A 14757-nucleotide genomic window follows, 5' to 3' on the forward strand; every position below is an offset into this window, starting at 1 on the left:
TTAGTAAACACTGGTTAGTAACATGTAAACATCTCGTCCACCAGGAGGAGCTGCAGCAGTTGCTAGTTGTCGTGAGAGGTTTTCCTCCCGAGCCGTTTCAGAGTGGACAACCTGCAGGGGCGCTGGACCTCCTGCAGGAGGAGGAGCGGGTGGAGCAGAGAGCTCCTCCTGCTCCTCCTGCTCCTCCTGCTGCCTCCAGGCGATGGCTCCCCAGCATGAGTCCTGCTACCAGCAGTAAGAACTCTTTAGATTCTTGTGTGTGTCTGATAATGTTAGGTTGTTCTGGTTCTGGTTCTAGTTCTGGTTCTGGTTCAGGTCTCGCCTTCCCTCTGTTGCCCGCCGACATCGCCTGGCTGCTCGCCACACGGCCCGTCTTCCTGTACCCAGAACTACTTCCTGTCTGCAGCCTGGACCCGCCCTCCACCCCCGACACCAACGCAGCGTTTACACAGCGGGAGAGGACGGGTACTCAACGCACACACACACCTATGTACGTGTACCGTACAACAGCACTAACGTTACCCACAATGCCTCTGGGCAGGCTGATCGTTCTGGGGCTGAAGCACTTGATGCGTTCCAGTCCGACCATCTGATCAGCGGCTACCTGCTGCGCAAGACTCGCTGGAACTTCAGGAAACACATCAGAGAGATGAGCGGGCCGAGAGCGCCGCCCGGCAACGCCATCCAGGTGACACCACGGTGACATCACACTGTGACATCACACTGTGACATCACGGTGACATCACGGTGATATCACACTGACATCACACTGTGACATCACACGGTGACACCACACTGTGACATCACACGGTGACACCACACGATGACATCACACTGTGACATCACACTGTGACACCACGGTGACATCACACTGTGACATCACACTGTGACATCACACTGACATCACACTGTGACATCACGGTGATATCACACTGACATCACACTGTGACATCACGGTGATATCACACTGACATCACACTGTGACATCACGGTGATATCACACTGACATCACACTGTGACATCACGGTGATATCACACTGACATCACACTGTGACATCACGGTGACATCACACTGACATCACACTGTGACATCACGGTGATATCACACTGACATCACACTGTGACATCATCACGGTGATATCACACTGACATCACACTGTGACATCACGGTGACATCACACTGACATCACACTGTGACATCACGGTGACATCACACTGACATCACACTGTGACATCACGGTGATATCACACTGACATCACACTGTGACATCACGGTGACATCACACTGACATCACACTGTGACATCACGGTGACATCACACGGTGACGCCACGATGACATCACACTGACATCACACGGTGACATCACACTGTGACATCACGGTGATATCACACTGACATCACACTGTGACATCACGGTGACATCACACTGACATCACACTGTGACATCACGGTGATATCACACTGACATCACACTGTGACATCACGGTGACATCACACTGACATCACACTGTGACATCACGGTGATATCACACTGACATCACACTGTGACATCACGGTGATATCACACTGACATCACACTGTGACATCACGGTGACATCACACTGACATCACACTGTGACATCACGGTGACATCACACTGACATCACACTGTGACATCACGGTGATATCACACTGACATCACACTGTGACATCACGGTGACATCACACGGTGACGCCACGATGACATCACACTGACATCACACTGTGACATCATACTGTGACATCACGGTGACACCACACGATGACATCACACGGTGACATCACACTGTGACATCGTCTGTCTGTGTGTTGTCAGACGTTCCTGACGCAGAGGTCCCCGTTGTTGATCTGTAGCAGAGTTCAGCCTGGAGACCGGCGCCCCGGTGGACAGAAGCACCGGCAACATGCCCAACTGGATCAAGGTCAAACAGACATGCTCTACTTCTACATGTTTGTTTTAAAATGCATAACGTTGACTCCATTTAGCTGCATTCTCTCTCCTGACCACCAGGGGCTCCTCTGGTTGTATAAGTCTATGCTTCATGTGTTAAAATAATATGCACAGGTTCTCTGATGGTTCTCTGATGGTTCTGTGGTTCTCTCCTGCAGAACAGTCAGCTGATCATCCAGAAGACCCGACAGACCTCCTCCTGTTACCCCGCTCCCTCCCCCAGGCTGCACCTGAGGCTCCACCCCACTGGCTCAAGAAGTCAGCCCCGCCCCCTCCCCCGCACAGACGTCTCTTCAGCTTGGCCCACAATGCATCTCTGCTGCCGCTAGCCAAAGCCCCGGCAGACAGACAGGTGGACGAGCAGCCAATCAGCTACTCCCCGCTGTTTCAGGAGCTCCGCCTCCTGCCGCTGGGGCCGTCCAAGTGGCTGCTCCTGTTGGTCGGAGGATGCAGCAGAGCCTCCCCTCCTCCCCGAAAACCACACATCCCATACTGCCTTGCTCAACCGGCGCCGTGAGCCGGGGTACTTCCAGATGGTGCGCCGCCAAAGGCTCCGCCCACTGACATCTCCCAGCATGCTCTTGGGCAAAGATCTCAGACCAATCAAGAGGATCAAAATGAAATGGAGCCACTGGAGGAGGAGAGTTCAGCTTCAACTCTCAGTCCTCGGTCCTCCTGTGAGGAGGAGGAGGAGGACTGGTCTGCTCTGGGTGTGGCTCGTTTGAACGGAGGAGAGGAGGAAGAGGGGACACATGTGGGAGGAGAGGAGGAACCAGGTGGGGAAGAAGGAGAGGGGAGCAAGGGGGGGAGGAGAATGAGGAGCAGATGGAGGAGGTGGGGGGGCGAGGGACGAAGACGGAGAGAAGGAGAAGGATGAAGATCAGGACCGACAGGGTGAGGACGAGGAGGAGGAGGAGGACTTCGATGACCTCACGCAGGATGAAGATGAGGAGGAAGTGATGTCATCAGCCTCGGAGGAATCAGTGCTATCTGTTCCAGAGCTACAGGTAACTGTGGAGGGCGTGACCTTTGACCTGTAGGAGACATGAAGCAGCTGACCTTTGACCTGTAGGAGACATGAAGCAGCTGACCTCTGACCTGTAGGAGACATGAAGCAGCTGACCTCTGACCCGTAGGAGACATGAAGCAGCTGACCTTTGACCTGTAGGAGACATGAAGCAGCTGACCTCTGACCCGTAGGAGACATGAAGCAGCTGACCTTTGACCTGTAGGAGACATGAAGCAGCTGACCTTTGACCTGTAGGAGACATGAAGCAGCTGACCTCTGACCTGTAGGAGACATGAAGCAGCTGACCTCTGACCCGTAGGAGACATGAAGCAGCTGACCTTTGACCTGTAGGAGACATGAAGCAGCTGACCTTTGACCTGTAGGAGACATGAAGCAGCTGACCTTTGACCTGTAGCAGACATGAAGCAGCTGACCTCTGACCCGTAGGAGACATGAAGCAGCTGACCTTTGACCTGTAGGAGACATGAAGCAGCTGACCTTTGACCTGTAGGAGACATGAAGCAGCTGACCTTTGACCTGTAGGAGACATGAAGCAGCTGACCTCTGACCCGTAGGAGACATGAAGCAGCTGACCTTTGACCTGTAGGAGACATGAAGCAGCTGACCTTTGACCTGTAGGAGACATGAAGCAGCTGACCTCTGACCTGTAGGAGACATGAAGCAGCTGACCTTTGACCTGTAGGAGACATGAAGCAGCTGACCTTTGACCTGTAGGAGACATGAAGCAGCTGACCTCTGACCTGTAGGAGACATGAAGCAGCTGACCTTTGACCTGTAGGAGACATGAAGCAGCTGACCTTTGACCTGTAGGAGACATGAAGCAGCTGACCTCTGACCTGTAGGAGACATGAAGCAGCTGACCTCTGACCTGTAGGAGACATGAAGCAGCTGACCTTTGACCTGTAGGAGACATGAAGCAGCTGACCTCTGACCTGTAGGAGACATGAAGCAGCTGACCTTTGACCTGTAGGAGACATGAAGCAGCTGACCTCTGACCTGTAGGAGACATGAAGCAGCTGACCTTTGACCTGTAGGAGACATGAAGCAGCTGACCTTTGACCTGTAGGAGACATGAAGCAGCTGACCTCTGACCTGTAGGAGACATGAAGCAGCTGACCTTTGACCTGTAGGAGACATGAAGCAGCTGACCTTTGACCTGTAGGAGACATGAAGCAGCTGACCTCTGACCTGTAGGAGACATGAAGCAGCTGACCTTTGACCTGTAGGAGACATGAAGCAGCTGACCTGTAGGAGACATGAAGCAGCTGACCTTTGACCTGTAGGAGACATGAAGCAGCTGACCTCTGACCTGTAGGAGACATGAAGCAGCTGACCTCTGACCTGTAGGAGACATGAAGCAGCTGACCTTTGACCTGTAGGAGACATGAAGCAGCTGACCTTTGACCTGTAGGAGACATGAAGCAGCTGACCTTTGACCTGTAGGAGACATGAAGCAGCTGACCTCTGACCTGTAGGAGACATGAAGCAGCTGACCTCTGACCTGTAGGAGACATGAAGCAGCTGACCTTTGACCTGTAGGAGACATGAAGCAGCTGACCTTTGACCTGTAGGAGACATGAAGCAGCTGACCTTTGACCTGTAGGAGACATGAAGCAGCTGACCTCTGACCTGTAGGAGACATGAAGCAGCTGACCTCTGACCTGTAGGAGACATGAAGCAGCTGACCTTTGACCTGTAGGAGACATGAAGCAGCTGACCTTTGACCTGTAGGAGACATGAAGCAGCTGACCTCTGACCTGTAGGAGACATGAAGCAGCTGACCTTTGACCTGTAGGAGACATGAAGCAGCTGACCTCTGACCTGTAGGAGACATGAAGCAGCTGACCTCTGACCTGTAGGAGACATGAAGCAGCTGACCTTTGACCTGTAGGAGACATGAAGCAGCTGACCTTTGACCTGTAGGAGACATGAAGCAGCTGACCTCTGACCTGTAGGAGACATGAAGCAGCTGACCTCTGACCTGTAGGAGACATGAAGCAGCTGACCTTTGACCTGTAGGAGACATGAAGCAGCTGACCTCTGACCTGTAGGAGACATGAAGCAGCTGACCTCTGACCTGTAGGAGACATGAAGCAGCTGACCTTTGACCTGTAGGAGACATGAAGCAGCTGACCTCTGACCTGTAGGAGACATGAAGCAGCTGACCTTTGACCTGTAGGAGACATGAAGCAGCTGACCTTTGACCCGTAGGAGACATGAAGCAGCTGACCTTTGACCTGTAGGAGACATGAAGCAGCTGACCTTTGACCTGTAGGAGACATGAAGCAGCTGACCTCTGACCTGTAGGAGACATGAAGCAGCTGACCTTTGACCTGTAGGAGACATGAAGCAGCTGACCTTTGACCTGTAGGAGACATGAAGCAGCTGACCTTTGACCTGTAGGAGACATGAAGCAGCTGACCTTTGACCTGTAGGAGACATGAAGCAGCTGACCTTTGACCTGTAGGAGACATGAAGCAGCTGACCTTTGACCTGTAGGAGACATGAAGCAGCTGACCTTTGACCTGTAGGAGACATGAAGCAGCTGACCTCTGACCTGTAGGAGACATGAAGCAGCTGACCTTTGACCTGTAGGAGACATGAAGCAGCTGACCTCTGACCTGTAGGAGACATGAAGCAGCTGACCTCTGACCTGTAGGAGACATGAAGCAGCTGACCTTTGACCTGTAGGAGACATGAAGCAGCTGACCTCTGACCTGTAGGAGACATGAAGCAGCTGACCTTTGACCTGTAGGAGACATGAAGCAGCTGACCTTTGACCTGTAGAGACATGAAGCAGCTGACCTTTGACCTGTAGGAGACATGAAGCAGCTGACCTTTGACCTGTAGGAGACATGAAGCAGCTGACCTCTGACCTGTAGGAGACATGAAGCAGCTGACCTCTGACCTGTAGGAGACATGAAGCAGCTGACCTCTGACCTGTAGGAGACATGAAACAGCTGACCTTTGACCTGTAGGAGACATGAAGCAGCTGACCTTTGACCTGTAGGAGACATGAAGCAGCTGACCTCTGACCTGTAGGAGACATGAAGCAGCTGACCTCTGACCTGTATGACCTGTAGGAGACATGAAGCAGCTGACCTTTGACCTGTAGGAGACATGAAGCAGCTGACCTTTGACCTGTAGGAGACATGAAGCAGCTGACCTCTGACCTGTAGGAGACATGAAACAGCTGACCTCTGACCTGTAGGAGACATGAAACAGCTGACCTTTGACCTGTAGGAGACATGAAGCAGCTGACCTTTGACCTGTAGGAGACATGAAGCAGCTGACCTCTGACCTGTAGGAGACATGAAGCAGCTGACCTTTGACATCTGGCCTCTAGGAGACCATGAAGCAGCTGACCTCTGACCTGTAGGAGACATGAAGCAGCTGACCTCTGACCTGTAGGAGACATGAAGCAGCTGACCTCTGACATGTAGGAGACATGAAGCAGCTGACCTTTGACCTGTAGGAGACATGAAGCAGCTGACCTCTGACCTGTAGGAGACATGACGCAGCTGACCTTTGACCTGTAGGAGACATGAAGCAGCTGACCTCTGACCTGTAGGAGACATGAAGCAGCTGACCTTTGACCTGTAGGAGACATGAAGCAGCTGACCTTTGACCTGTAGGAGACATAAAGCAGCTGACCTTTGACCTGTAGGAGACATGAAGCAGCTGACCTCTGACCTGTAGGAGACATGAAGCAGCTGACCTCTGACCTGTAGGAGACATGAAGCAGCTGACCTTTGACCTGTAGGAGACATGAAGCAGCTGACCTTTGACCTGTAGGAGACATGAAGCAGCTGACCTTTGACCCGTAGGAGACATGAAGCAGCTGACCTCTTACCTGTAGGAGACATGAAGCAGCTGACCTCTGACCTGTAGGAGACATGAAGCAGCTGACCTTTGACCCGTAGGAGACATGAAGCAGCTGACCTCTGACCTGTAGGAGACATGAAGCAGCTGACCTCTGACCCGTAGGAGACATGAAGCAGCTGACCTTTGACCTGTAGGAGACATGAAGCAGCTGACCTCTGACCTGTAGGAGACATGAAGCAGCTGACCTTTGACCTGTAGGAGACATGAAGCAGCTGACCTCTGACCTGTGAGACATGAAGCAGCTGACCTTTGACCTGTAGGAGACATGAAGCAGCTGACCTCTGACCTGTAGGAGACATGAAGCAGCTGACCTTTGACCTGTAGGAGACATGAAGCAGCTGACCTCTGACCTGTAGGAGACATGAAGCAGCTGACCTTTGACCTGTAGGAGACATGAAGCAGCTGACCTTTGACCTGTAGGAGACATGAAGCAGCTGACCTTTGACCTGTAGGAGACATGAAGCAGCTGGCCTCTGACCCGTAGGAGACATGAAGCAGCTGACCTCTGACCTGTAGGAGACATGAAGCAGCTGACCTTTGACCTGTAGGAGACATGAAGCAGCTGACCTCTGACCTGTAGGAGACATGAAGCAGCTGACCTCTGACCTGTAGGAGACATGAAGCAGCTGACCTTTGACATCTGGCCTCTAGGAGACCATGAAGCAGCTGACCTGGCTGGCGGCGGAGCGGCGGCTCTGTGCAGACGGCGACTCTGAGGAGGACCACTCCCCGACCTCGCCCGGCTCTCTGGAGGAGGAGGAGGAGGAGGAGGAAGAAGAGGAGGGGCCTAAAGGAGAGGTGTCTGGAGAGGCGGGACGAGACGAGGAGGTGCTGTCGGGGGAGGGGACGCCCCGAGGAGCAGGCCGCTGCCGAGGACGAGGTCCACGCCGCCCCCGTAGCTTCCTCACTCGCCTCCTTCCTGAGTTCTCACGCCTCCTCCTCCTCTCTGCAGGGCAGAGCCGACCTCTGAGGAGGAGTCGCCAGGAGCGCCGCAGCAAAGACGCCGCCAAGCTGCTGCTGCTGTACGACGACAACATCCTGAACAACGACCCGCACCGCGAGAGCAAAGACCGGGCCTTCGCCCAGAGCTACCTGATCCGCGTGAGCTGCCGACCGCGGTGAGCCGTTAGCCGTCGATGCATCTCATTGGCTGACTGTTCCTGTGCCTTCAGGTGCGCGAGGCGCTGCAGGACGTACCGGGGCAGGTGGAGGACTTTGTGTCTTTGCTGAGCGATTTCGAACAGGTGGGAGACGGACAGGAAGTGATGTCGTTGTTCAGGAAGCTGCACTGTATCCTGGGACACCGGACAGACCTCCTTCGAGACTTCGCCGCATTCCTACATCCTGAGCAGGCACTGCAGTGTGGACTGGTGAGCAGCACGGTGTATCCCAGGTGTATCCCAGGTGTATGTCAGGTGTATCCCAGGTGTATCCCAGGTGTATCCCAGGTGTATCCCAGGTGTATCCCAGGTGTATCTCAGGTGTATCCCAGGTGTATCTCAGGTGTATCTCAGGTGTATCCCAGGTGTATCCCAGGTGTATCTCAGGTGTATCCCAGGTGTATCCCAAGTGTATCTCAGGTGTATGTCAGGTGTATCCCAGGTGTATCCCAGGTGTATCCCAGGTGTATCTCAGGTGTATCCCAGGTGTATGTCAGGTGTATGTCAGGTGTATCTCAGGTGTATCCCAGGTGTATCTCAGGTGTATGTCAGGTGTATCTCAGGTGTATCCCAGGTGTATCCCAGGTGTATCCCAGGTGTATCCCAGGTGTATCCCAGGTGTATCCCAGGTGTATCCCAGGTGTATCCCAGGTGTATCCCAGGTGTATCCCAGGTGTATCCCAGGTGTATCCCAGGTGTATCCCAGGTGTATCTCAGGTGTATCCCAGGTGTATCCCAGGTGTATCCCAGGTGTATCCCAGGTGTATCCCAGGTGTATCTCAGGTGTATCCCAGGTGTATCTCAGGTGTATCCCAGGTGTATCCCAGGTGTATCTCAGGTGTATCTCAGGTGTATCTCAGGTGTATCCCAGGTGTATCCCAGGTGTATCCCAGGTGTATCTCAGGTGTATCCCAGGTGTATCCCAGGTGTATCTCAGGTGTATCTCAGGTGTATCCCAGGTGTATCTCAGGTGTATCCCAGGTGTATCCCAGGTGTATCCCAGGTGTATCCCAGGTGTATCTCAGGTGTATCCCAGGTGTATCCCAGGTGTATCCCAGGTGTATCCCAGGTGTATCTCAGGTGTATCCCAGGTGTATCTCAGGTGTATCTCAGGTGTATCCCAGGTGTATCTCAGGTGTATCCCAGGTGTATCTCAGGTGTATCAGGTGTCCAGGTGTATCCCAGGTGTATCCCAGGTGTATCTCAGGTGTATCCCAGGTGTATCCCAGGTGTATCCCAGGTGTATCTCAGGTGTATCCCAGGTGTATCTCAGGTGTATCCCAGGTGTATCTCAGGTGTATCCCAGGTGTATGTCAGGTGTATCCCAGGTGTATCTCAGGTGTATTTCTTTGTAATATAGTTATTGATTACCTGTAACTGATCTCCGTCCCACCTGCAGTTTGAAGAGCAGCAGGCGTTTGAACGAAGCCGTCGCTTCCTGCGTCAGCTGGAGATCAGCTTCGGGGACAACCCGTCCCATTACCAGAAGATCATCAGAGCTCTGCAGACCGGTCCAGACCTGAGTCCCACCAGCATCCACGAGGTACACGATCAATCACTCAGTTAGACCTGATCAATCACTGTTAGACCTGATCAATCACCTCAGTTAGACCTGATCAATCACTCAGTTAGACCTGATCAATCACTCAGTTAGACCTGATCAATCACCTCAGTTAGACCTGATCAATCACTCAGTTAGACCTGATCAATCACTCAGTTAGACCTGATCAATCACTCAGTTAGACCTGAATAATCCCCTCAGTTAGACCTGATCAATCACTCAGTTAAACCTGATCAATCACCTTAGTTAGACCTGATCAATCACCTTAGTTTGACCTGATCAATCACCTCAGTTAGACCTGATCAATCACTCAGTTAGACCTGATCAATCACCTTAGTTAGACCTGATCAATCACTCAGTTAGACCTGATCAATCACTCAGTTAGACCTGATCAATCACCTTAGTTAGACCTGATCAATCACTCAGTTAGACCTGATCAATCACTCAGTTAGACCTGATCAATCACTCAGACCTGATCAATCACCTCAGTTAGACCTGATCAATCACTCAGTTAGACCTGATCAATCACTCAGTTAGACCTGATCAATCACCTTAGTTAGACCTGATCAATCACTCAGTTAGACATGATCAATCACTCAGACCTGATCAATCACCTCAGTTAGACCTGATCAATCCCCTCACAGACGATCAATAACCATTGATTATTGGTGCTCTTGATCTGTGCTGCAGCTGAAGGCTCAGATGTCCACGCTGCTCAAAGGCCACAACCATCTGCAAACTGAATTCTGGGTATTTTTTGACGAGCTCCGCCCACCTCCTGTTCGCCCGGGACAATTTGAAGAAGCCCATTGGCCGGATGACGGAGGGGGCGGGTCAGACGGCGGAGAGGGCTTCGGCCACGTGTCGGGGGGCGTGGCCAGCAGCGGCTTCGAGGAAGTGACGCTCCCAGAGCTCGAAGAGGAAGAGATCCAATCAATGACGAGTCGGCGCAGCAGGATGAAGATGGACCCTCACAGGAACTACAAGGTCTGGATCACATGGAGGGTACCTTAGAGGATCACATGGAGGGTACCTTAGAGGATCACATGGAGGGTACCTTAGAGGATCACATGGAGGGTACCTTAGTGGATCACATGGAGGGTACCTTAGAGGATCACATGGAGGGTACCTTAGAGGATCACATGGAGGGTACCTTAGAGGATCACATGGAGGGTACCTTAGTGGATCACATGGAGGGTACCTTAGAGGATCACATGGAGGGTACCTTAGAGGATCACATGGAGGGTACCTTAGAGGATCACATGGAGGGTACCTTAGTGGATCACATGGAGGGTACCTTAGAGGATCACATGGAGGGTACCTTAGAGGATCACATGGAGGGTACCTTAGTGGATCACATGGAGGGTACCTTAGAGGATCACATGGAGGGTACCTTAGTGGATCACATGGAGGGTACCTTAGAGGATCACATGGAGGGTACCTTAGTGGATCACATGGAGGGTACCTTAGAGGATCACATGGAGGGTACCTTAGAGGATCACATGGAGGGTACCTTAGAGGATCACATGGAGGGTACCTTAGAGGATCACATGGAGGGTACCTTAGAGGATCACATGGAGGGTACCTTAGTGGATCACATGGAGGGTACCTTAGAGGATCACATGGAGGGTACCTTAGAGGATCACATGGAGGGTACCTTAGAGGATCACATGGAGGGTACCTTAGTGGATCACATGGAGGTACCTTAGGATCACATGGAGGGTACTTGAGAGGATCACATGGAGGGTACCTTAGAGGATCACATGGAGGGTACCTTAGAGGATCACATGGAGGTACCTTAGAGGATCACATGGAGGTACCTTAGAGGATCACATGGAGTCACATGGAGGGTGCCTTAGAGGATCACATGGAGGGTACTTAGAGGATCACATGGAGGGTACCTTAGAGGATCACATGGAGGGTACCTTAGAGGATCACATGGAGGGTACCTTAGAGGATCACATGGAGGGTACCTTAGAGGATCACATGGAGGGTACCTTAGTGGATCACATGGATAATAAGGAGTTGACCTAAGAGACTTATAGATCAGCCTGATCATAAGGAGTTGACCTAAGAGACTTATAGAGCAGCCTGATAATAAGGAGTTGACTTAAGAGACTTATAGAGCAGCCTGATAATAAGGAGTTGACTTAAGATACTTATAGAGCAGCCTGATAATAAGGAGTTGACCTAAGAGACTTATAGAGCAGCCTGATAATAAGGAGTTGACCTAAGAGACTTATAGAGCAGCCTGATAATAAGGAGTTGACCTAAGAGACTTATAGAGCAGCCTGATAATAAGGAGTTGACCTAAGAGACGTATAGAGCAGCCTGATAATAAGGAGTTGACCTAAGAGACTTATAGAGCAGCCTGATAATAAGGAGTTGACTATAGAGACTTATAGAGCAGCCTGATCATAAGGAGTTGACCTAAGAGACTTATAGAGCAGCCTGATAATAAGGAGTTGACTTAAGAGACTTATAGAGCAGCCTGATAATAAGGAGTTGACCTAAGAGACTTATAGAGCAGCCTGATAATAAGGAGTTGACCTAAGAGACTTATAGAGCAGCCTGATAATGAGGAGTTGACCTAAGAGACTTATAGAGCAGCCTGATAATAAGGAGTTGACCTAAGAGACTTATAGAGCAGTCTGATAATAAGGGTTGACCTAAGAGACTTATAGAGCAGCCTGATAATAAGGAGTTGACCTAAGAGACTTATAGAGCAGCCTGATAATAAGGAGTTGACTTAAGAGACTTATAGAGCAGCCTGATAATTAGGAGTTGACTATAGAGACTTAAAGAGCAGCCTGATAATAAGGAGTTGACTATAGAGACTTATAGAGCAGCCTGATAATAAGGAGTTGCAGTAATCCAGTCTCAAGCAATGTGAACGCGTGAACCAATTTTTCTGCATCTTTTTGAGACAAGATGTGCCTGATTGTTTAAATATTACGTAGATGAAAGAATGCAGTCCTTGAGATGTTCTTCACGTGGAGTTAAAGGACAAGTCCAGATCAAAGATAACGCCAAGATTCTTTACAGTGGTGTTGGATGCTAGAGCAATGCCGTCTACAGAAACCACATCACACACGCATCTACCTTCACATCTACACACACACACACATCTACACACACGCACATCTACACACGCACATCTACACACACACATCTACACACGCACATCTACACACATCTACACACACACACATCTACCTTCACATCTACACACACACACACATCTACACACACACATCTACCTTCACATCTACACACACACACATCTACACACACATCTACCTTCACATCTACACACACACACACATCTACACACACACATCTACCTTCACATCTACACACACACACATCTACCTTCACATCTACACACACACACATCTACACACACACACACACACACACACATCTACCTTCACATCACACACACACATCTACACATCTACACATCTACACACACACACACACATCTACCTTCACATCTACACACACACACACATCTACCTACACACCTACACACACACATCTACCTTCACATCTACACACACACACACACACACACACACACACATCTACCTTCACATCTACACACACACACATCTACACATACACATCTACACACACACATACATACACACACACATCTACACACACACATCTACCTTCACATCTCACACACATCTACCTACACACCTACACACATCTACCTTCATCTACACACACACACACACACATCTATCTACACACATCTACACACATCTACACACACATCTACACACACACACACACATACACACACATCTACACATCTACACACACATCTACACACACATCACACATCTACACACATCTACACACACACAGTGCTCCTCCTTTCGGGATGGCGCAGCAGAGCCGTGCTGTGGCTGTTTGGGTAAGGAGGAAGAGGAACGGCCTCCGCTGACTCGTCTTCACACAGAACCCGTGAAGAAGAGTCCAGCCGGAGGAGACATGCTGTCTGCCCTGTGTCCTCTGTGTCCTGTCTGTCCTGTGTCCTCTGTGTTCTGTCTGTCCTGTGTCCTCTGTGTCCTGTCTACTCTGTGTCCTGTGTTCTGTCTGTCCTGTGTCCTCTGTGTCCTGTCTGTCCTCTGTGTCCTGTGTTCTGTCTGTCCTGTGTCCTCTGTGTTCTGTCTGTCCTGTGTCCTCTGTCCTGTCTACTCTGTGTCCTGTGTCCTGTCTACTCCTGTGTCCTGTGTTCTGTCTGTCCTGTGTCCTCTGTGTCCTGTCTACTCTGTGTTCTGTCTGTCCTGTGTCCTCTGTGTCCTGTCTGCCCTGTGTCCTTTGTGTCCTGTCTGCCCTGTGTCCTTTGTGTCCTGTCTGTCCTCTGTGTCCTGTCTACTCTGTGTCCTGTGTTCTGTCTGTCCTGTGTCCTCTGTGTCCTGTCTGTCCTCTGTGTCCTGTCTACTCTGTGTCCTGTGTTCTGTCTGTCCTGTGTCCTCTGTGTTCTGTCTGTCCTGTGTCCTCTGTGTCCTGTCTACTCTGTGTTCTGTCTGTCCTGTGTCCTCTGTGTCCTGTCTGCCCTGTGTCCTTTGTGTCCTGTCTGCCCTGTGTCCTTTGTGTTCTGTCTGTCCTGTGTCCTGTCTACTCTGTGTTCTGTCTGTCCTGTGTCCTCTGTGTCCTGTCTGCCCTGTGTCCTTTGTGTCCTGTCTGTCCTCTGTGTCCTGTCTACTCTGTGTCCTGTGTTCTGTCTGTCCTGTGTCCTCTGTGTCCTGTGTCCTCTGTGTCCTGTCTACTCTGTGTCCTGTGTTCTGTCTGTCCTGTGTCCTCTGTGTCCTGTCTACTCTGTGTTCTGTCTGTCCTGTGTCCTCTGTGTCCTGTCTACTCTGTGTCCTGTGTTCTGTCTGTCCTGTGTCCTCTGTGTTCTGTCTGCCCTGTGTCCTCTGCATCCTCTGTGTCCTGTGTCCTGTCTGTCCTGTGTCCTCTGTGTTCTGTCTGTCCTGTGTCCTCTGTGTCCTGTCTGTCCTGTGTCCTCTGTGTCCTGTCTACTCTGTGTCCTGTGTTCTGTCTGTCCTGTGTCCTCTGTGTCCTGTCTGCCCTGTGTCCTCTGCATCCTCTGTGTCCTGTGTCCTGTCTGTCCTGTGTCCTGTCTACTCTGTG

At 51.1% G+C, this 14757-nt stretch overlaps 1 protein-coding gene across 1 annotated transcript; it reads left to right on the plus strand.

Annotated features, from left to right (window-relative positions):
- Positions 1 to 2830: 2830 nt before the first annotated feature.
- Positions 2831 to 10636, plus strand: LOC130213089 (GON-4-like protein). The gene is made up of 6 exons (XM_056444520.1): positions 2831 to 2977; positions 7537 to 7765; positions 7838 to 7986; positions 8058 to 8255; positions 9445 to 9588; positions 10297 to 10636. The coding sequence occupies exons 1-6, from the start codon at positions 2930 to 2932 to the stop codon at positions 10618 to 10620; spliced, it is 1092 nt and encodes a 363-aa protein (XP_056300495.1). The 5' UTR covers positions 2831 to 2929; the 3' UTR covers positions 10621 to 10636.
- The last annotated feature ends 4121 nt before the right edge of the window (positions 10637 to 14757 follow it).

This window comes from Pseudoliparis swirei, chromosome 22 (assembly GCF_029220125.1).
Source record: "Pseudoliparis swirei isolate HS2019 ecotype Mariana Trench chromosome 22, NWPU_hadal_v1, whole genome shotgun sequence".
NCBI lineage: Eukaryota > Metazoa > Chordata > Actinopteri > Perciformes > Liparidae > Pseudoliparis > Pseudoliparis swirei.